We start from the raw sequence: 24,440 nt of genomic DNA, 5'->3' as shown, positions 1-24,440 counted from the left end.
TGCTCCTTGGGATGTTTAAAGCTTGGAAATCTTTTTGTTTCCAAATCCGGCTTTAAACTTCGTCACAACAGTATCTCGGACCTGCCTGGTGTGTTCCTTGTTCTTCATGATGCTCTCTGCGCTTTTAACAGACCTCTGAGACTATCACAGTGCAGGTGCATTTATACGGAGACTTGATTACACACAGGTGGATTGTATTTATCATCATTAGTCATTTAGGTCAACATTGGATAATTCAGAGATCCTCACTGAACTTCTGGAGAGAGTTTGCTGCACTGAAAGTAAAGGGGCTGAATAATTTTGCACGCCCAATTTTTCAGTTTTTGATTTGTTAAAAAAGTTTGAAATAGCCAATAAATGTCATTCCACTTCATGATTGTGTCCCACTTGTTGTTGATTCTTCACAAAAAATACAGTTTTATATCGTTATGTTTGAAGCCTGAAATGTGGCAAAAGGTCGCAAAGTTCAAGGGGGCCGAATACTTTCGCAAGGCACTGTAGATCACTTTTAGCCATGTCAGATTCAACCTGATGCATTTAACTGTTTATTGACTTGCTCTATCTGACAATGATATACACAGAGGCTGTAAACTGGATTTACGTCAGATGATTTGGAGCCTCAATGAATACGTTTATGGCACTGTCCAAAGGTTTTTCACCTCCTCTTGTGTTGCTTAGTAGCCAGTATTTATTTGCCTTGTAATTATTAGGAATCGTTTGTTAATTACTACTCCTTATTTCTCCTTTGATAGTGTGTATTGTTAGTATTTATTACAAGGTAAGAAACAAGTTGATCATGATAGTCTGTGTACTTCCAACTAGGAACCCAGCTTTTGATGCCCTGTTTTTTTTTGCCAGACACTCTAAAAGAAAATCAATGTGCAACGCACATGGGTTAGGCCATAAATGTTACAAAGTGGTGGCACCCAAATGAGCCACTGCCATCCTGTTTGCGTGGCCCGCCTGTTGCATAATCCTGAAGTACATAACCTCGAATTGCCTATGACTAGCAATGGCATTTACACACTGTGCGTGTGTTTTGCTATTGCTAAACTACGAATCAAAGTTATTTCTCTACGAATCCTCACACTACTCTACTACCAAGCACATATTCCAATGATGAGCTGAACTGGTTCCAAACGTCGACATCTCAAATCTCGAGGTTATCGATGTGTACATGTTGGTGGAAAGGAAATGCCTTGGAAGCAACACCCAGACTATGCTATTATTGATATCTTGAGATAAATGAGTTTGCTTGTTATGGGTGGTTCACGCGTGGGAATTCAGGCGCACATAGAAGGGCTTGTTGGCAGATTCTATAAGATATTTTATGATGTCTATAAAAAAATAATACCATGCCTCTTCTGTTGTGGTTTCAGTAAGTAGGCCTATTAGTCAAACGATATCTGACACATGCACTAATCCATCATTTCCCCAGATTCAAATTAGAGATAGAATGGATTGTTACAGTTTGAGTAACCTAGGAGTAATTCACAAACACAAACAAATAGCACAAAAACCTAACTGCTGGGAACCGCAATTACTGGAATCCACTGTATTTGTTTGTTTTTCTCTCAGTTCCTTTTACATTCATGGAAAATGGATACTTTCTCAGAACGCACCGTAATGCACAGTAAGGATTTCAGACACGGTAATGACTGAGGCAATGGTCTTAGTGTTCAATAAGGGTTAACAGGGTCATGGCATAAACTTACAAAGATAGGTGTATTTCTGCAGAATGTTTGTGTTTACAGTGAATGAGAACAATAGTTGAGGGGAGCAGTCCTTTTGCCGGGTTCTTGTAATTGAGGAGATTTTTCTAGCAAAACAGGAGCAGGTGAGACTCCTTACAGTAGCCTACTGTACATACTCTCAACTGTAACAAGAACTAAAAGATCTGGTCTTTATTCAGCCTTGTTTCACAGACAGATTAGCAAGACAGAAAAGGATGCTTAAAGGGATATTAACCCTTACCCTCATCCCTTACCCAAAATAGTATTTGGTAAATAAACAAGCATTTGGTAAATTAATCTGTCCCTGCTCACTGTAGTTTTAGAATGACTGAAACTGTTGGAGACTGAGAGTAAACACAAGAGATGATAGCAGCGCCTCTGTCGTCTTCATTGAGTAATGTGTTTACATATAGTCCCTCTCCTCCGCTCAGAGAAACACCTGCCTCCTTGTTTCTGCCTCAGGCAAACAGGAGTTGACAACTAGGGTCATAATACTGTGGATAACATCCGTCTTTAGAATGAGTATCGGTCTTAACTAGATATATTTAGCGTTCTTCAAATACTGAAGGCACTGGCACACAACTGTTTGTGTATGCTTGAGGAAAATGAGCATTCATGTTTCCTTTGCTATCTACCTTGATTTGAAGAATATTTTTGTTAAAAACATTTCAAATGAATTCTGTAAACGTAGGAGAAAATCAAAGGCAAAGAAGCTTTTTCTGACATCTGGGCACATGCAGCAGGTCACCACCTACAATTTGTTTTCATATGTAGAAAAATGATTTGTTTAGATTTGTGGAAGGCATATCCTGTCTTTTACTTCCACTTTTTGTAATACACTTAAGGTTGTCAGTACTAAGTCAGCAAAGAGCTTCTCAACAGCTTCCTAAAAAACAAATGTTTATTTTATTTATTTAAATAAAAGTGGTGTTAGTGGTCAATTGCTTGCACAGGCAAACAAAGAAAAGGACATCTACTTACAATACAGTGAATTGTCAGTACATAAAAAATTATCCGACAACAGGTGTGTCTAGCAGTCTTATGGGTTACCCAAACAGTTCTGAGCAGTATACAGTGTTACAATAACCACACTGGGGTCAAGGAGAAGCAAGTCACTGGTCCCTTTGATGTGTCTGTTTTAATTTGTTCCCACACTGCCATTTCTCTGAGTAGATTGTTGCGGTTTCATGACAGGTATAGCTTTGTTACATTAGAATAATGACTTTGTCTTTGATAAGCGAAGAGAAGACATTGAAAGAACACCAAACCTGGTATTTTCATCAATTTGACTTCTCCATTTCCCAAATGTTTATTTATTACCCTAATATCATTATTTATATCTAATGAAGATACACAGTGTGTTCTCCACCCGCGCTTACAGGAGACAAAATGGCTGCCTCATGGTCAGTTTCAGTTTTCCTCCATGGTATCTCTACCACTTATAAGAAGCTGAATTCTGGAAGCCTTGAGTGTGTCATGAAAACAATTCCCAGAATCCTGCTGGGTAGACACAGCAGCACATAGCTCTTCCTCCCCCCTGGACTTCTGTTACATCCTAACCGTTCATACAAAGATGTTGCTGATCCTGCAGCATCACACCTCCGACACCTCACTCCTCACAGGTATGTGTAAATCTAAGGTGTGGTGGCAGAAGCGGTAGAGCACGGACCAGCTGGCCTTCTGCTTGATGAAGAGTCTTAGCTTGTCCCTGAAGGTCTCCCCCAGGAAGCTGTAGATGATGGGGTTGAGGCAGCTGTTGGAGAAGGCGGCCAGGTTGACGATGTGGCCCGTCAGCGGGTAGTCGTGCCACAGGTGGCCGCTGAAGGTGCTGCGCTGGGCCGGGTCGTCCGTGCCATGCAGCAGCTGGATGCTGATGAAGATGTTCTCAGGCAGCCAGCAGATGAAGAACACCAGCACCACCACCCCGATCATCCTCAGGGCCTTCTGTCTGCGAGGCCACAGTCCCCGGTGCTTCTGCGCCCGCATCAAGATACGCACGATCAGCGAGTAGCACAGGCCGATGACGGAGAAGGGCACCAGGAAGCCGATGGTCACCTCTAACCACTGGATCTCAAAGACGTTGGCGAAGCAGAAGTGCACCTCGCCGCGGTGCTGGGTCTGGACGATGGTGAAGGGGAGCAGCGTAGCCAGGATGGAGGCCATCCAGATGAGGCTGCAGCTGAGCTTGGCGTGCTGCATGGTCCTCAGAGGACTACTGCTCATGGAGCTGGCCAGAGCCACGTAGCGATCAAAGCTCATCCATGTCAGGAAAAAGATGCTGCTGTACATATTGACCTGCAGGAATAAGGACATGAAGGTACACAGAACAGCGTACTCATAGTACTTCTCATTGAGGTTGAAGACCTCGATGAGGGAGTCTGCCACAAGGATGAGGTCTGCGACCGCCAGGTTTACAAAGTAGAGGTCCGGGATGGTCATCTTCTCCCTGTGGTTGAGGTTGACCACCAGGATGAGTATATTCCCAATGAAGCCGATGGGAAAGAGGAGGATGGTGTAGAGGCAGGAGAGGAAGAGGCCGATGGTGTAGAACTGATAGGTGTTTGGGTTCTCAGACGCGTCCGTGACGTTGTAGTCGTATGAGGTGTTTAGTTGCTCCGTACCATTGACATATGCCTGAACCAGAGAGGTGGCCTGCACTTCCATACTGCTTGTGTCTTTGCTTTGAAGGTCTTGAATCATAGGTCATATAGCCTACATATTTCAATCGTGTCAGTGCCCGATTCTCTGTCTCGAAAGGTTCTCTCATCTATGCTCCATTTGCATGCTGACAGAAGTCAGTTCTTATAATATAGAAATAGTTTAAGGGTTATCTGACCCCATGTTTATATCAAGGTTTGCCTAGCAATAGATGACAGAGGGTACAGACACAGAGCAGCACCTCCATGTTTTGATATCACCCCTTCTTATCGGCAGAGGCTGCTAGGGCTTACATTATCCATGTGGTCCAACCTAAGGGCTTACATTATCCATGTGGTCCAACCTAAGGGCTTACAAGATCCAAGTGATTCAACCTAAGGGCTTACATGATCCATGTGGTTCAACCTAAGGGCTTACATGATCCAAGTGGTTCAACCTAAGAGTTTACATTATCCATGTGGTCCAACCTAAGGGCTTACATGATCCATGTGGTCCAACCTAAGGGCTTACATGATCCATGTGGTCCAACCTAAGGGCTTACATGATCCAAGTGGTTCAACCTAAGGGCTTACATGATCCAAGTGGTTCAACCTAAGAGCTTACATTATCCATGTGGTCCAACCTAAGGGCTTACATGATCCAAGTGGTTCAACCTAAGAGCTTACATAATCCATGTGGTTCAACCTAAGAGCTTACATGATCCATGTGATTCAACCTAAGGGCTTACTTGATCCATGTGGTCCAACCTAAGGGCTTACATGATCCATGTGGTCCAACCTAAGGGCTTACATGATCCATGTGGTTCAACCTAAGGGCTTACATGATCCAAGTGGTTCAACCTAAGGGCTTACATGATCCATGTGGTTCAACCTAAGGACCAACATGTACTTAGGGACTTTGCTTCTTTCTCTTTTTTTGAGCCGTTTGTTTTTCACACGTTCTGATTCCAGTGCTGGATTTTCTCATCCAGTCCATGTGCATGTTTATTCACCCAACCTCAGCCTGTGACGCTATTGCTGTGACACCTGAGCTGTGGAGAAGACAGAAGAAGAAAGTCATTGCATGAAAGAACGATTATGTGCTCAGCAGCCTTTGGTCAAATGACATATGTCTGGTTGTCTGTCTAGTGACTGAGCACATATCAAACTCCAAAGGACCAGAGGTTTCATCTCAGGTAAAAAATTATTTACTGGTATCGAACTGTATACACAGCAATCAATCATATATGATGGTTGAACTCAACAGTTTGTCTCTACTAATTCCGAGACGAGACGAAGTTCGTTGGTGGTTACCAAAGGACATTAAAATGCACATTCTCAGGCTTAAACAGATTCATTGAAAACCAGCTGCTTTGAAATCTTCAGCCAATCCTAGCTCAGCCTGCTCCAGACTTAATTTTTATTAATTGGTGGGATGGTGGGAAAATAGATTAACATTGAACAAAACCATTCTAAATCTGATGTTTTGGCTAGAGCAGGGCACATGATTTCTATACAAGTAAGAGACAGCCCTTGTTATATTCTTGATAAGCAAACATAATTAATCCGTGAGATGATATGTTTATATTCCTAAACAGTGACACAGTAAAGACATTTCATAAATCAATGTTCAATCAATGTTTTATTCACTTAACCTTTATTTAACTAGGCAAGTCAGTTAAAAACAAATTCTTATTTACAATGACGGCCTACCAAAAGGCAAAAGGCCTCCTACGGGGATAGGGGCTGGGATTAAAAATTTTAATATTGGACAAAACGCACATCACGACAAGAGAGACAACACTACATAAAGAGAGACCTAAGACAACAACATAGCATGGCAGCAACACATGACAAAACAGCATGGGAGCAACACAACATGACAACAACATGGTAGCAACAAAACATGGCAGCAGAACAACAGGGTACAGTAGCAGCACTAAAACAGGTTACAAACGTTATTGGACACAGACAACAGCACAAAGGGCAAGAAGGTAGAGACAACAATACATCACGCAAAGCAGCCACAAATGTAAGTAAGAGATTGAGATTGAGATAAAACTGTCCACTTTGAGTGTTTGTTGCAGCCTTTTCCAGTCGCTGTTTTTTCTTCACTTTACATTTGCTTAGTTTTATTATTGATAACAGATCGTGTACAGTCATTTATTTAGAGTCTAGATTAGATCAATCTCAAATCAAAATCAAACACAATTGTATTAGTCACATGCGCCGAATACAACCTTACAGTGAAATGCTTACTTACAAGCCCCTAACCAACAATGAAGTTTAAAAAAGGGGAATAGGTTTTGTCGTGCCCTCTTCACAACTGTCTTGGTGTGCTTGGACCATGTTAGTTTGTTAGTGATGTGGACACCAAGGAACTTGAAGCTCTCAACCTGCTCAACTACAGCCCCGTCGATGAGAATGGGGGCGTGCTCGGCCCTCTTTTTCCTGTAGTCCACAATCATCTCTTTTGTCTTGATCAAGTTGAGGGAGAGGTTGTTTTCCTGGGACCACAAGGCCAGGTCTCTGACCTCCTCCCTATAGGTTGTCTCGTCGTTGTCTGTGATCAGGCCTACCACTGTTGTGTCATCGGCAAACTTAAAGATGGTGTTGGAGTCGTGCCTGGCTGTGCAGTCATGAGTAAAAAGGGAGTACAGGAGGGGACTGAGCACGCACCCCTGAAGGGCCTCTGTGTCGAGGATCAGCGTGGCAGATATGTTGTTCCTTACCACCTGGGGGCGCTCTCTCAAGAAGCCCAGGATCCAGTTGCAGAGGGAGGTGTTTAGTACCAGGGTCCTTAGCTTATTGATGAGCTTGAGGGCACCATGGTGTTGAACGCTGAGCTGTAGTCAATGAATAGCATTCTCACATAGGTGTTCCTTTTGTTCAGGGTGTAAAGGGTAGTGTGGAGTGCAATAGAGATTGCATTACCTGTGGATCTATTGGTGCAGTATGCAAATTGGAGTGGGTCTAGGGTTTCTGGGATAATGCCTTTCTAAGCAGCGTTTCAAAGCATGTCATGGCTACAGATGTGTAGTCGGGTAGTCATTTAGGCAGGCTACCTTAGTGTTCTTGGGCACAGGAACTATGGTGGTCTGCTTAAAACATGTTGGTATTACAGACTCGGACAGAGAGAGGTGGAAAATGTCAGTGAAGATACTTGCCAGTTGGTCAGCGGATGCTCGCAGTACACGTCCTGGTAATCCGTCTGGCCCTGTGGCCTTGTGAATGTTGACGTGTTTAAAGGTCTTACCCACACCGGCTGCGGAGAGAGTGATCACACAGTCTTCCGGAACAGCTGGAGCTCTCATGCATGTTTCAGTGTTATTTGCCTCGAAGTGAGCATAGAAGTAGTTTAGCTCATCTGGTAGGCTCATGTCAATGGGCAGTTCTCCGCTGTGCTTGCCTTTGTAGTCTTTAATGGTTTGCCAAATCCAACGAGCGTCAGAGGATGATTTTTATCTTATTCCTGTTTTGAGGCTTTGCCTGTTTGATAGTTCGTCGGAGGGCATAGCGGAATTTCTTATAAGCTTCTGGGTTAGAGACCCACTCCTTGAGCGCGGCAGCTCTAGCCTTTAGCTCAGTGCAGATTTTGCCTGTAATCCATGGCTTCTGGTTGGGGTATGTACGTACAGTCACTGTGGGGACAACGTCATCGATGCACTTATTGATGAAGCCAATGACTGATGTGGTGTACTCCTCAATACCATCGGAGGAATCCCAGAACATATTCCAGTCTGTGCTAGCAAAACAGTCCTGTAGCTTGGCATATGCTTCATCTGACCACTTTTTTATTGATCGCGTCACTGGTGCTTCCTGTTTTAATTTTTGCTTGTAAGCAGGAATCAGGAGGATATAATTATGGTCAGATTTGCCAAATGGAGGGCGAGGGAGAGCTTTGTATGAGTCCCTGTGTGTGGAATAAAGATGGTCCAGAGTTTTTATCCCTCTGGTTGCACATTTAACATGCTGATAGAAATTTGGTAAGACGGATTTAAGTTTCCTGCATTAAAGTCCCCGGCCACTAGGAGAGCCACCTCTGGGTGAGCGTTTTCCTGTTTGCTTATGGCAGAATACAGCTACAAAAAATACAGATGAAAACTCTCTAGCTTGTCATGGGATAGTCTACCTTGAGACTTCCTTAGATATCGCGCACCAGCTTTTATTTACAAAAATACAACGCTAATCTAACCCTGACTGTTTTGCACATTATCCCAGTTTTAATTTCCCCACGTTGGTCTTAGCTAAATAATAGTCTAAGCTACACTGTAAAGGAAAACTAAGTTATATGGTAATTTGGGGATATTATCAACAGGAAAATGCCATGAAACCTTTTACTGCAGCATATTGTAAATTATGGTGCATTGTGAGAAAATTATGTAGGAGGGGAAAGAATTGCTGTATTTCGAACGGTACTGTAATCCATCCCTGTACTGTGTTTTTTGGAGCGCCAAAACCCTTTTAATCACTACTAGGTGCATGGTATTGTTGTTTTTGGCCCATTAAAATATTTTGAGGCATGCATTGTAAGAGGCTATATTTGTTCCACCTATTAGTAAGAGTGCTGTACCAATTTAACTGGTATGTGGTGTGTGCAATATGAAATACAGTAACTTACATGCTTCTTTGCTGCCTGTAACTTACTGATCAATTCACAGCAACCCCTTTACAGTGTAAATAATATCATGACACTTCCTGTTGCCTGTTTTCCATCAGTGCAGAGGGAACCTTGACCATTAGCATGCGTTCACATTCAGACCCTCAGTCTTTTCATTTACAAAAAGGAAAACCTCTGCGATATTAACGCTGCCTCCTCTCCCCTGAGTGCCGGCTTTCACAGCCATATCTCAGCCGTGGAGCATGTATGCACAGGAAAACTGGATAAATGAGACCTAGGGATCTCATCTCACAGGGAGAATAGCCTCTGAGCCATTTGAGAAACACCCAGGAAGCCTTGCTAACCCAACCATGCAGTATATTACCATTATCCTTTGGCAAACAAACTTTGACTGTCTGCTTTGACTTCCAGCAGAATGAAGGATTTGACGCTTAGAGCAATACATCATCTAATGTTTTCACAATTCAGCCTCAAACTGCTGTGATGGTTTTGGAACATATTGCCAATTAAATGGCACTCGCGGCCCTAGAAGGCAGATAAGTGTAGAAAGACATGCCAGCCCACTTAGATTAGACATGGGGACTTTATTTTGATATGGACCAAGATGGATGGCTGATCAAGAATCAACAGGACCCACATTAGGAAAGCTAAGATTAATATAATTATCTTATAAAAACAGTTGTATAATTCAAAGATAGACATACTGGTACATTTTATTTGACCCTTTATGCCGTTTAGTACAGTCATACATGAAAACTCCTGTTATCAAGACTTGTATAGCCTGAGGCAGAATGATGTGAGGCATTCTATCTGTATTAATTAGCTTGATATGTAATTCGTTTATCCTCCATCTGCACTGTCTATAAGCAAGGCTGGTGACCCCATTTTGCGTTATTATACAGCTTTTGTCATAACACCCCATTTATAAGCCAGCTAAAAAAGCTTAAGCACCAGGCAAAAAGCTCCCCAAATGGCCCCATTGTAATCAAGCTGGGCATTTATCTCTAGAAACTGAAGAGGGGTTATTTTGTTGTGGACAAAAGAAGAGATGCATGGTGCTAGTGAGACATGAGACTTGACAGCTTCCTGTCTCTCTAGGGAAACAGGATGTCAATCTACCAGTTCAGACATGTAGGTTAGTGTGGAAAAATGAAGAGCGGATTAAAAAAACGATACATCACAAATCACTTTCTGTTCACTGGGCATGAAGGTACAAATGGTCCATCAACCCCAAAAGCAACAGGCAGCTTATCCACTCCAGTCTACACATGTTCATTTTCTTTTGTAGAATGGACTCCCGAATGTCCCCATTTATTACACAATCTTAAATCTGAAAAATAACAACTTGAACTGTCTAATTTGTAACACCATCGAAGTGAAATTAAATCTGACAATGAGCAGAGGAAAAATCCCATTAATCTCTGGTCCTGATCGATTGAAACCTCCCATCCAATTCAAGTTTGCACCTTCCCCTTCTAATATCTGAGACCATTTATTTTCTTCAACTCTGTAATAGTCATAAAACAGCTGCAATATCACACAGGGATGGAGAGCAGAGAAAACCACTTACTTTTCCGTGGTGGGCTTGTTGTCCATCCAGTGTGAAGCTCCAGTGCAGAAGTCAGTGGAGTGTCACCGATTTCTAATCCCCGTGTCCAGCTGATGCTGCACTCATTGCCTGCGCCACCTGCTGTTCACCCCAACCCAGGGAGAGAGGGAGAGAGAGAGGGGAGCCAGAATAAGAGGAGGAGAGAGAGCTCAAGAAAACGCAAACACTAGACCTCCTCCCTCATGAAACTTGCTTTGTTTGTGACCATGCTTGTTCCCTCACTCATCTACCCCCTCCTCCTCCTCCTCCTCTCTCCTCCTCCCTCACACCTCTCTCCCTGAACCCTCACAGATAGTCAGTCACAGACAGTCACAGACAGTAGACCCAATTGAAGACTTTATTAAATATATTATGACTGTGTCCCTCTTCTTATTGCGGTTGATGGTGGATAGTGTCGTGCCTCTGTGACAGCTGAGCTATATGACAGTGTACAGAGCCAGTCTGTGTTTAGACATGGCCATCTGGTGGATGGAACGGAACTGCTCATGTAACTACCATACTAACTGCTCTACATCGCCATTCACACCGTGTATCTGAGGCAGGCAGGCAGACTGATGCTGCTCATTTTGGCCTTGACACACAAACAGGAAGCTCTTCTTCACAGGGGGCTTATTTCTTTATGCATTGTGCAACTGATCTCACTTCAAATGCACAGGCAAACACACAAAGATCCTGTTGGCATAAACAAACTATTTCCACACTAAATTATACACTGAGTGTACAAAACATTATGAACACCTGCTCTTTCTGACATAGACTGACCAGGTGAATCCAGGTGAAAGCTATGATCCCTTATTAATGTCCATTGTTAAATCCACTTCAGTCAGTGTAGATGAAGGGGAGGAGACAGGTTAAAGAAGGATGTTTAAGCCTTAACCTCTACAGGATCGGTGTCCCTCCCATTTCCCCGTCAGGATTGAGTCAAAGATGCACAGAGCAAAGTACAGAGAGATCCTTGATGAAAACCTGCTCCAGAGCGCTCAGGACCTCAGACTGGGGCGAAGGTTCACCTTCCAACAGGACAACATCCCTAAGCACACAGCCAAGACAACGCAGGAGTGCCTTCAGGACAAGTCTCTGAATGTCCTTGAGTTGCCCAGCCAGAGCCCGGACTTGAACCCGATCGCACATCTCTGGAGAGACCGGAAAATCGCTGTGCAGCAACACTCCCTATCCAACCAGACAGAGCTTGAGAGGATCTGCAGGGAGGAAAAAAGTTAGACCAGAGAATCTTGTTTCTCATGGTCTGAGAATCTTTAGGTGCCTTTTGGCAAACTCCAAGTGGGCTGTCATGTGCCTTTTACTGAGGAGTGGCTTCCGTCTGGCCACTCTACCATAAAGGCCTGATTGGAGCCATGCACAACGTGATGCCATGCTCAACATAAAAAAAAACAGTTCAGTTCATTATAGAATCGTGGACTGCCATGGTAAGCCATGTGAACAAATCCAATGAAATCACAGTTTCTGACTACGTACACTGTATCATATTATTTATGTTGTTGATTTATAAAATATATATATATTTTGAGAAACCTCAAAGACGCACTCCAGCTATTTTTAAAAAACACTTTCCCGTTGAAAAACAATATCCCATGTGTAAATACAGTAATGTATTCACACTCTTATTAATTAAATAAATATGTTTTGAGTAAAAGTTTTTTTGTTGTTGACATAACTGCAAACTTCATTCAAGGAGTTGGTCTCATGGTGCCCTCTGATGTCACTGGCCTCCCTCTAGCTTGCGGGAACAATAGAGGAGCAATAGAGAACAAAAGAGGAAAGGCCGAACCCTCCACTTGTGCCATGTCATGAGGATATCTGGACCACCTTGAGATGTGCCTTTTGTTAAGTAAATCAGGTAATAAATGAAATGAAACGGAGACTGGAGTGCGACTTGAAGCCCAGTTTAGGAGTAATGCGGAATCAATCATTTTTTATTCTGCTTTACGGAAAATGTATGTATGGAGTCAGCCAAGCTAAGGCAGGAGCAAGCATGATTCTGCACATGACAAGGATGCGATAGATGTATGGTCTCTCCACAGATTCTGAGATTCTATGGTATTGTTACAATCATGGACATGTTTTTGACTACTTCAAATGCAGAGTCATTATGGGTAATACCAAAGAATTTCAAGATTGGTCACTCAAAGAGTTCCAAGTGACCAATGTGGGGTTTGTGGAGTCATTGGGAGAAAGAAAATTGTCTTCCTTAGTAGTTACTTTTCTGTGAAGGCACAACCTAGATTCAAGCCAATGTAAAGTAGCTCATCATGTCATTAAAACAACCTTGTGAAAGCGACATGTTCTAATTTCTGTCAAAAACAGCTTTAAATCAAAGAAGTCCCTTTGACCCGATGGCGTGTTTCTGTGCATGAGCTTAACTAGCTAAAGTCGCTATGACATCGACTACAGACATGATAGGGATTTCTATTGGAGAATCAGTTTCTGGACCTCCTCATGTATATTCACTTTGACAGTACCCTCTCTAAGTGGTTCACTGTGCAGTCTGGAGTGAGACAGGCCAGGGTCACTCATCTCTCCTATCCTTTACTTTATTATCATTGAATGGATCATGACCAAAACCACATCATACAAATTCAGAGGTATTGACCCTCTTCTCTCAGCTGTAGCATCTCTAAACAACATCTTCTCATTCTGCATTTACGCAACTCATCCCATTTGGATGTCTTAGCAGAGTAGAGCAGCCAAAAATCCACCTAGAATAGAAAAGCTACAGTTGAAGTCAGAAGTTTACATACACCTTAGCCAAATACATTTAAACTCAGTTTTTCACAATTCCTGACATTTAATCTTAATAAAGATTAAGAAAAGATTCAGTTAGTAAAGATTCAGTTAGGATCACCACTTTATTTTAAGAATGTGAAATGTCACAATAATAATTTCAGTTTTTATTTCTTTCATCACATTCCCAGTGGGTCAGAAGTTTACATACACTCAATTAGTATTTGGTAGCATTGCTTTTAAATAGTTTAACTTGGGTCAAATGTTTCGGGTAGCCTTCCACAAGCTTCCCACAATAAGTTTAATTTTGGCCCATTCCTCCTGACAGAGTTGGTGTAACTGAGTTAGGTTTGTAGGCCTCCTTGCTCGCACACGCTTTTTCAGTTCTGCCCACAAATTCTCTATAGGATTGAGGTCAGGACTTTGGGCCTGACTTTGGGCTTAAGCCATTTTGCCACAACTTTGGAAGTATGCTTGGGGTCATTGTCCATTTGAAAGACCCATTTGCGACCAAGATTGAACTTCCTGACTGATGTCTGGAGATGTTGCTTCAATATATCAACATAATTTTCCTACCTCATGAAGCCATCTATTTTGTGAAGTGCACCAGTCCCTCCTGCAGCAAAGCACCCCCACAACATGATGCTGCCACCCTCGTGCTTCACGGTTGGGATGGTGTTCTTCAGTTTGCAAGCCTCCCCCTTTTCTTCCAAACATAACGATTGTCATTACAGTTATATTTTTGTTTCATCAGACCAGAGGACATTTCTCCAAAAAGTACGATCTTGTGCAGTTGCAAACCGTAGTCTGGCTTTTTTATAGCGGTTTTGGAGCAGTGGCTTCTTCCTTGCTGAGCAGCCTTTCAGGTTATGTTAATATAGGACTCGTTTTACTGTGGATATAGAGACTTTTGAACCTGTTTCCTCAGGCATCTTCACAAGGTCCTTTGCTGTTGTTCTGGGATTGATTTGCACTTTTCGCCCCAAAGTACGTTCATCTCTAGGAGACAGAATGCGTCTCCTTCTTGAGCGGTGTGACGGCTGCGTGGTCCCATGGTGTTTATACTTGCGTACTCTTGTTTGTACAGATGAACGTGGTACCTTCAGGCGTTTAGAAATTGCTCCCAAGGATGGACCAGACTTGTGGAGGTCTACACATTTTTTCTGACGTCTTGGCTGATTTATTTTGATTTTCCCATGATGTCAAGCAAAGAGGTGCTGAGTTTGAAAGTAATACATCCACAGGTACACCTCCAATTGACTCAAATGAAGTCAATTAGCCTATCAGAAACTTCTAAAGCCATGACATAATTTCTGGAATATTCCAAGCTGTTTAAAAGCACAGTCAGCTTAGAGTATGTAAACTTCTGACCCACTGGAATTGTGATACAGTGAATTATAAGTGAAATAATCTGTCTGTAAAAAAATATTGGAAAAATGACTTGTGTCATGCACAAAGTAGATATCCTAACCGACTTCCCAAAACTATAGTTTGTTAACAAGAATTTTGTGGACTGGTTGACAAACGAGTTTAATTGACTCCAACCTAATTGTATGTAAACTTCCGACTTCAACTCTATGTCAAATCTGTTATTTTGTATGGATTGGAGTGTTGCCCTGTTGTCAAGAATGACATGAGAAGGGTGGAGTCTTTTAGCAGTGGTTGTCTCAAGAGAATCTGCTGCGTCTTCTGGACTAATAAAATATACTTCAGTAAGCTATACAAGAAGACCAGTTGCCAAAATGTCACAGCACGACTCTAATGGCTTGGCCACATTCTCAGAATGCCCAGATAACGACTCATTATGGATTTATGTCCCAATAGTGATGAAGTGGATTGAAATATAGAATATGAGATCTTTGTCGACCTATGTGGACAACTCTCTGGCTAGAGGGTCTTGCACACTCTCATCTACTATGACCCTGTTGGTCATCCATGCCATGAATATTGCCTAAATGAACAACAAATTAATTAATTGTCACATACTCTACCATACTCTCTTGTCTAAATTTACAACTTGTCTGTCCCGGATGGTCATATGCACTCCAACCTTCATCCTGGTACAGCTAAAGAAGGTTCCTTTCATATGTTTTAAATTGTTCCTTTCCACATTGCTACCACTTGCCTTTTTGGGGTTTAGGCCAGGTTGTTGTGAAGCACTCAATGTTGTGGAGAAAAGCTATATAAATAACGTGTATTATTTGCTTTTGATGTGCCGCACCAAAGCATCATTTGTGAGAGGACTTGCTCCTTCGCTCCTTCTCTGTAGCTTTCTTCATGAACATTTCAAAATCAGCTTGATTTATGTTATCTTGAATATTAATACAATCATAAAGGAGAATTGTGAAGTGCTCCAAAATGGAAATGTTCTTTTCTGAAATATAATTTGAGGAGTGGTGGGTGGCATTTGGGACCGAAAAGCACTTGAGTAACATACAGTGCCTTCAGAAAGTATTCACACCCCTTGACTTGTTCCACATTTTGTTGTGTTACAGCCTGAATTTAAACATGATTAAATTGAGATGTTTTGGTCACTGGCCTACACACAATAACCTATAATGTCAAAGTGGAATGATTTTTTCTGTATTTTTATGAATTCATTGAAAATATAAAGCTGAAATGTCTCAAGTTAATTTGTATTCAACCCCTTTGTTACGGCAAGTCTAAATAAACTCCTTTTTCAGGACCCTGTCTTTCAAAGATAATTCGTAAAAATCCAAATAACTTCACAGATCTTCATTGTAAAGGATTTAAACATGTTTCCCATCCTTGTACAATGAACTAGAAACAATTAATGAACATACACCTGTAGAACTGTCATTAAGACACTAACAGCTTACAGGTGGTAGGTAATTAAGGTCACAGTTATGAAAACTTAGGACACTAAAGAGGCCTTTCTACTGACTCTGAATAACCAAAAGCAGGGTCCCTGCTCATCTGCGTGAACATGCCTTAGGCATGCTGCAAGGAGGCATGAGGACTGCAGATGTGGCCAGGGCAATAAATTGCAATGTCCGTACTGTGAGACGCCTAAGACAGCGCTACAGGGAGTCAGGAAGGACAGATGATCATTCTCGCAGTGGCAGACCATGTGTAACAACACCAGGATCAGTACATCCAAACATCACACCTGCAGGACAGGTACAGGATGGCAACAACAACTTTCCGAGTCACACCAGGAACGCACAATCCCTCCATCAGTGCTCAGTGGAGGGTCCGTCATGGTCTGGGGCGGTGTGTCCCAGCATCATTGGACTGAACTTGTTGTCATTGCAGGCAATCTCAACGCTGTGCATTACAGGGAAGACATCCTCCTCCCTCATGTGGTACCCTTCCTGCAGGCTCATCCTGACATGACCCCCCCAGCATGACAATGCCACCAGCCATACTGCTCGTTCTGTTCGTGATTTCCTGCAAGACAGGAATGTCATGGTTCTGCCATGACCAGCGAAGAGCCCGGATCTCAATCCCATTGAGCATGTCTGGGACCTGTTGGATCGGAGGGTGAGGGCTTGGGCCATTCCCCCCAGAAATTAACAAGTCACATATTAAGTTGCATTGACTCAATGTGTGCAATAATAGTGTTTAACATAATTTTTGAATGACTACCTCATCTCTGTACCCCACATGGTGCAGAAGTACCCAATTACCATACTTGAGTAAAAGTAAAGATAGCTTAATAGAAAATAACTCAAGTAAAAGTGAAAGTCACCAAGTAAAATACTACTTGAGTAAAAATCTAAAGTATTTGGTTTTAAATATACTTAAGTTTCAAAAGTAGATGTACTTAATTTCACATTCCTTATAATAAACAAGAAAACCGTGCTGTCTGGTTTGCTTATAAATGTACAGATAGCCAGGCGCACACTCCAAAACTCAGACATAATTTACAAACAAAGCATTTGTGTTTAGTGAGTCTGCCAGATCAGAGGCAGTAGGTATGACCATGGATTTTGTCTTGACAAGTGTGTGAATTGGATCATTTTCCTGTCCTGCTAAGCATTTGAAATGTAACAAGTACTTTTGGGTCTCAGGGAAAATGTATGGAGTAAAAAGTACATTATAAAAAGTACAAAAGTAAGAGATGTCAAAAATAGAAATAGTAAAGTACAGAAACCCCCCAAAACGACTTAAGTTGTACTTTAAAGTATTTTTACTTAAGTACCTTACACCACTGTCCACACATACAATTATCTGTAAGGTCCCTCTGTCGAACAGTGAATTTCAAACACAGATTCAACCACAAAGACCAGGGAGGTTTTCCAATGCCTCGCAAAGAAGGGCACCTATTGGCAGAGGTACGAAAATAAAAAAGCAGACACTGAATATCCCTTTGAGCATTGTGAAATGATTCATTACACTTTGGATGGTGTATGAATACACCCAGTCACTACAAAGCTACAGGAGTCCTTCCTGACTCAGTTGCCGGAGAGGAAGGAAACGGTTCAGGGATTTCACCATGAGGCCAATGGTGAATTTAAAACAGTTACATAGTTTACTGGCTGTGATAGGAGAAAACTGAGGATACATCAACAACATTGTAGTTATTCCACTCTTTGCTTATTTGAAATGTTCTTGCCATAATTATGGACTTGGTATTTTCCCAGATAGGCCTATCATCTTTATACAACCCCTACCTATTCACAACACAACTGATTGGCTCAAATGCATTAAGAAGGAAATCAATTCCACATATGAATTTTAAGCAAGGCACATCTGTTAATTGAAATGCATTCCAGGTGACTACCTCATGAAGATGGTTGAAAGAATGCCAAGAGTGTGCAAAGCTGTTATCAAGGCAAAAGGTGGCTACTTTGAACAATATAAAATATAAAATACACTGCCAGTAAAAAGTTTTAGAACACCTACTCATTCAAGGGATTTTCTTGATTTTTTCTATTTTCTACATTGTAGAATAATAGTGAAGACATCAAAACTATGAAATAACACATAAAGTCATGTAGTATCCCAAAAAGTGTTAAACAAATTAGATTTGAGATTGCTCAAATAACCACCCTTTGCCTTGATGACAGCTATGCACACTATTGGCATTCTCTCAACCAGCTTCACCTGGAATGCTTTCCAAACAGCCTTGAAGGAGTTCCCACCTATGCTGAGCACTTGTTGGCTGCATTTCCTTCACTCTGCGGTCCGACTCATCCCAAACCATCTCAATTTGGTCGAGATCGGGGGATTGTGGAGGCCAGGTCATCTGATGTATATTTTGATTTGTTCAACACTTTTTTGGTTACTACATGATTCCATATGTGTTATTTCAAAGTTTTTATGACTTCACTATTATTCTACAATGTAGAAAATAGTCAAAATAAAGAAAAACCCTTGAATGAGTGTGTCCAAACTTTTGACTGGTACTGTATGTAAATGAGATATTTCTGTATTTAATATCAATACATTTGCACAAATTTCTAAAAACTAAAAAATGTTTACTTTGTCATTATGGGGTATGGTGTGTAGATGGGTGAGAGAAAGAAAATCAATTTAATAAATTTTCAATTCAGGATGTAACACATCAAAATGTGAAATAAGTCAAGAGGTATGAATACTTTATGAAGGTACCAGCAGACAACTGTACGTCGGCTCTGTATGCCACAGAAATAATATTCTATTGTGTATGTTGTCAGAAACTGTGATTTGATTGGATTTCTTACCATGGCTTACCATAGCAGTCTACCATTATATAATCATCTGAATTGTTTATGATGTCTTACATGGCACCATTGTAATCCTTGATCATCCAAACATGAGGGTAAACATCACCTTTTCTGTGTTATAATGTTTTGTTCACAGAGATATGATGCAAAATACATTACATGGTTATGGCGGAATGGAAAATTGTCACCATGTCTGCAAGGAGGCAGTTTTGCAATGCTTCCATATATAAAAATGTTCAGGGTCCCAAACTGTACCAGGTTTCATGCTTTTATGAAAAAATGAACACAATTTTCACATATTGCCTGGACTAATATACTGTACATTTCAACGTTTTGTCTAGAGAATGTCTGCGCATTACTATACTCTGTGTCCTGAAAGAAGTTATTGGACAATGTCAAGGGATGGTATGGGCTTGTACATGGCAGGACTATCTGATACTTTATGTTCCCTCATGTCCAGTTTCATTCCAGCACAGTAAGTCGGGCTATATCTGTCATTGAAGATTCTATCATTGAAATGGAGGCTCACGAGACTATGCCAAAAACACACTTACCATAAGGTAGTGCCAAAGGACATTTATTCAGCTCACATCAAAGTTTTTGATTGAACCTAGACAAAGTCAAGAGAATGCTTTGTTAATAAAAGTCTCAATTTCAGTAAAAGGTGAAAATGTGTTTTGAGGACAGTGATAGCTGCATTACAGTTTTTCTCAACGTATTTTTTGGAACAATGTTGTCGATTTTTAAAACAGTCGGCAAGACAAAGAACTGCAAAACAGTAAATGTGTTTTGGAAACGTAGCTGTCGTCTTAAAACAAATGCATTCATCAAAAATATTTTATACGGTCACAATTGCAAATACATTTATCAAAAGAACACGACTGCCTGCAAAAATATTACTGCAATCGTACTTACAGTTGAAGTCGGAAGTTTACATACACTTAGGTTGGAGTCATTAAAACTTGTTTTTCAACCAGTCCACAAATTTCTTGTTTTTAACAAACTATAGATTAGGACACCTACTTTGTGCATGACACAAGTCATTTTTCCAACAATTGTTTACAGACAGATTATTTCACTTGTAATTCACTGTATCACAATTCCAGTGGGTCAGAAGTTCACATACACTAAGTTGACTGTGCCTTTAAACAGCTTGGAAAATTCCAGAAAATTATGTCATGGCTTTAGAAGCATCTGACAGGCTAATTGATATCATTTGAGTCAATTGGAGGTGTACCTGTGTATGTATTTCAAGGCCTACCTTCAAACTCAGTGCCTCTTTGCTGGACATAATGAGAAAATGAAAAGAAATCAGCCAAGACCCCAGAAAGAAATTGTAATGTAGACCTCCACAAGTCTGGTTCATCCTTGGGAGCAATTTCCAAACGCCAAAAGGTACCACGTTAATCTGTACAAACAATAGTAGGCAAGTATAAACACCATGGGACCACACAGCCGTCATACCGCTCAGGAAGGAGACGCGTTCTGTCTCCTAGAGATGAACGTACTTTGGTGCGAAAAGTGAAATCAATCCCAGAATAACAGCAAAGGACCTTGTGAAAATGCTGGTGGAAACAGGTTCAAAAGTATCTATATCCACAGTAAAACGAGTCCTATATCGACATAACCTGAAAGGCCACTCAGCAAGGAAGAAGCCACTGCTCCAAAACCGCCATAAAAATGCCAGACAATGGTTTGCAACTGTACATGGGGACAAAGATCGTACTTTTTGGGGAAATGTCCTCTGTTCTGATGAAACAAAAATAGAACTGTTTGGCCATAATGACCATCGTTATGTTTGGAGGAAAAAGGGGGGAGGCTTGCAAGCCGAAGAACACCATCCTAACCTTGAAGCACGGGGGTGGCAGCATCATGTTGTGGGGGTGCTTTGCTGCAGGAGGGACTGGTGCACTCCACAAAATAGATGGCTTCATGAGGTAGGAAAATTATGTGGATATATTGACGCAACATCTCAAGACATCAGTCAGGAAGTTAAAGCATGATCGCAAAAGTCTTCCAAATGGACAATGACCCCAAGCATACTTCCAAAGTTGTGGCAAAATGGCTTAAGGACAACAAAGTCAAGGTATTGGAGTGGCCATCACAAATCCCTGACCTCAATTCTATTGAAATTGAGTTTGTGGGTAGAACTGAAAAAGCGTGTGCGAGCAAGGAGGCCTACAAATCACCAGCTCTGTCAGGAGGAATGGGCCAAAATTCACCCAACTTATTGTGGGAAGCTTGTGGAAGGCTACCCGAAATGTTTGACCCAAGTTAAACAATTTAAAGGCAATTCTACCAAATACTAATTGAGTGTATGTAAACCTCTGACCCACTGAGAATGTGATGAAAGAAATAAAAGCTGAAATAAATAATTATCTCTACAATTATTGTGATATTTCACATTCTTAAAATAAAGTGGTGATCCTAACTGACCTAAGACAGGGAATTTTTACTAGGATTAAATGTCAGGAATTGTGAAAAACTGAGTTTAAATGTATTTGGCTAAGGTGTATATAATCTTCTGACTTCAACTGTATCTCTTGAGCCCAAGCAGACAAAACAGAAAGTTAGTCTGTCTTTTAAAAATCCCAGAAGATCAACCCATTTTTTTGCAGTCACTAAATCACGATAAATCATGATAAATCATCAACAACTATCCAAAGGTGCAGAATTATGGGCAATTACTCTTCTTTTTTGCATATTTTATACACATCAAATGAAATGTTATTTGAGAATTTAAAAAAATGATCAACAAATTAGCACATTGTATGCAACATTCATTCATCGGTATCATCACAATCCAATTGAATACAAAGGCTGGTTTGGTCATAGTTTTGTAGACTTTCCATTGGCACACAGAAACCCAATCCACATTAGAAATAAGGAAAGCTGAATACAAGGAACACAACTGATAATAATCTATCGGCCTAAATCCACACCAAAGCAAAGTTCCTAATGGAAGGTCCCAATGTTGGAGATGATGATTTAGGAGTAAGAAATAACCCAACTTATTTTTCTGCTTTTTTTTTGTTAAAAAATCACAACAATTAGACAGATCTTTCTCTATATTGTGGTATGACACTGATGGGGTAATTTTGAATTTTGTACAGTAGTATTTACGGATTGCAGGAAACAATGACCACAATTTACCCACCCCAGAATTGTGGCTAACCAATTGCAGAGCTCCAAGCTCACGTTCAAATAGCATGAAAAATAGTGAGGGTTATGGCTTGCAAAATAATAATGCTTAAATGGCTAAATTATTGAACAGTATGCTACTCGCTACTGTGATTCTTGAAATGCAGAGCCTTTTGATAGAGTATTTCTTTAGAATCTGAAATGATGCTTTAGTTACATTGTTTGCTAGCTCAGCTGGTTAGCTAGCTAGCTCTGTCTCATTTACCCAAAATTTACCCTGTCCAGTATCTGTGTTCTTTTGCCCATCTTAATTTTTTCTTTTCACAGTTTTCAGCCGTGCTAACATAATTGCAAAATAGTTTTCTAATGATCAGTTAGCCTTTTAAAATGATAAACTTGGATTAGCTAACACAGCGTGCCCTTGGAACACAGGAGTGATGGTTGCTAATGATAGGACTCTGTACGCCTATGTAAATATTCCATTAAAAAACAGCCGTTTCCAGCTACTGTAGTCATTTACGACATTAACAATGTCTACAATGTATTTCTGATCAATTTGATGTTATTTTAATGGACATTTTTTTTTGCTTTTCTTTAAAAAATAAGGACATTTCTAAGTGACCCTAAAATTTTGAAAGGTAGTGTATGTTAGCTAGCTAAGTTAGCAATGTTATAAATTCAACTCCCATCTTCTGTCCACATCAGGATAAGACTTGAGAGCACTAGTTAGCTCTACAAGGGGTTATAGCTTTGACTGCATGCTGACAGTGAATTCAGAGCCATTCAGTGGCTAGCTACACTAAAAACACAATTTTACCGGGTTCCTGTGAAGTAATTGTAATGACAGTCCACCACATCATACCCAAGAGTTTCCTAATTAGCAAGGGGTAGTCTGTGTTAAATTTAATTGTGTATTAGAACCACAGTATGAGATCATTGTGAGGGGATTGAGCGTCCTGGGAAAATGTTGTCGGAGGTTGCAACAGTAACCGAGGGGGGGGGGGGCTTAGTGAAAGGTCAATTGCACACTTGTCTCTGATGATAGAAAATATGTAACTAAGGGAGGGAAATATGGAAAATAATGTGTAAGTATTCTGTGAACAAAACAAATACTAGAAACCAGCACACTTCTCCTGCCACGTGTGAAAGGCCAAGTAAAAACACATGATGAACAGGTCACAATGAGGCTGGAGTAGGTCTTTAGCAGTGAATTTTGTATTCACTGATGACATTTGTATTTAAAGTTTTGAAAAAGGTGGTCTAAGACATGCAAAAAGTGTACTGTTTGGAAGTTGGAATTCTTTTGGAATGGACAAACATTTGCAGGTAGCCTACTTTTTTAAGTGATTTGTTCGACAATCAGATGAAAACCTCATGACTTGTTGTAGAATAAGAAAAATAGAGACCCCCTGAATGTCACAGTGTAATTCACACTCTAGAGGTTTCAACACAGATCCAAAAATTGTTTGTAGCAACTGAGAAAAACTGTCGTCAAATACTGGTGCATCATCAATGGATGACCACTGGGAGGCACACTAGTATTAATAATAGATGATTTATGAACTTAACAAAAACAAAATCCTTTTTGTGGATATAGTTGTGTCAAGAGTTAAGAGAGCTTGTATATTATGAAAAATAGCAACAAAATGTTTGTTTACTGCAGATTTGATTCACAGTCGTCATACACTCTTAGAAAAAAGGGTTCCAAAAAGGTTCGTTGACTGTCCCCATCGGAGCATCCTTTAGGTTCCAGGTAGAACACTTTTTAGTTCCAGGTTCTACCTGGATGCAAATAGGGTTCATCAAAGGTTTCTCCTATGGCAGGGATGGGCAACTTTGATGGGGGAGGGGCCACAACAAAATGGAACTCACCACCCCCCCCATTTTAGTGGCCCCATCTTGACAGCAAAGAGAAGAATACAAATAAAGTTAATTTCCTCTGTTCTGCACATTTTGCCATGGGGCGTAGAGAAAATGTTTCCATTTAAAAGCCAGCTTTCTGCAATTCTACACATTTTGCCATAGGGCAAAGATCATTTTTAAATGTTATAACTAGTTTCAGGCAATTCTACTAATTCTGCCAATAGGGTGGATGTTTGCAGTTTTTAATATGATTACTGATGATCAATGGGCCCCACCCCGGTTGATAATTCGACCATCTTATTACAAGTTTAGATAGCTGGCTGCTAACTTACCAATCTAAAAAAAAATGTGGCTGACATGGGCTAATTGAGTGACTGCTGATGAACAACCAAATGTATAATTTGTGCTTACTGTATTCTATTA

The 24,440-nt window shown here is 40.9% G+C and overlaps 1 protein-coding gene across 1 annotated transcript; it reads right to left on the bottom strand.

Annotated features, from left to right (window-relative positions):
- Positions 1–2,672: 2,672 nt before the first annotated feature.
- Positions 2,673–10,640, bottom strand: LOC109892254 (G-protein coupled estrogen receptor 1). The gene is made up of 2 exons (XM_031825931.1): positions 10,561–10,640; positions 2,673–5,421 (listed from the first exon to the last, which is right to left on the bottom strand). Exon 2 carries the CDS (start codon positions 4,431–4,433, stop codon positions 3,327–3,329), a length of 1,107 nt encoding a protein of 368 aa, XP_031681791.1. The 5' UTR covers positions 4,434–5,421; positions 10,561–10,640; the 3' UTR covers positions 2,673–3,326.
- Positions 10,641–24,440: the final 13,800 nt, after the last annotated feature.

The sequence above is a fragment of the Oncorhynchus kisutch genome, linkage group LG6, assembly GCF_002021735.2.
Source record: "Oncorhynchus kisutch isolate 150728-3 linkage group LG6, Okis_V2, whole genome shotgun sequence".
Classification (NCBI taxonomy): domain Eukaryota; kingdom Metazoa; phylum Chordata; class Actinopteri; order Salmoniformes; family Salmonidae; genus Oncorhynchus; species Oncorhynchus kisutch.
The sequence above is the reverse complement of the archived record's forward strand: the minus strand, read 5'-3'. Positions and strand labels throughout refer to the sequence as shown.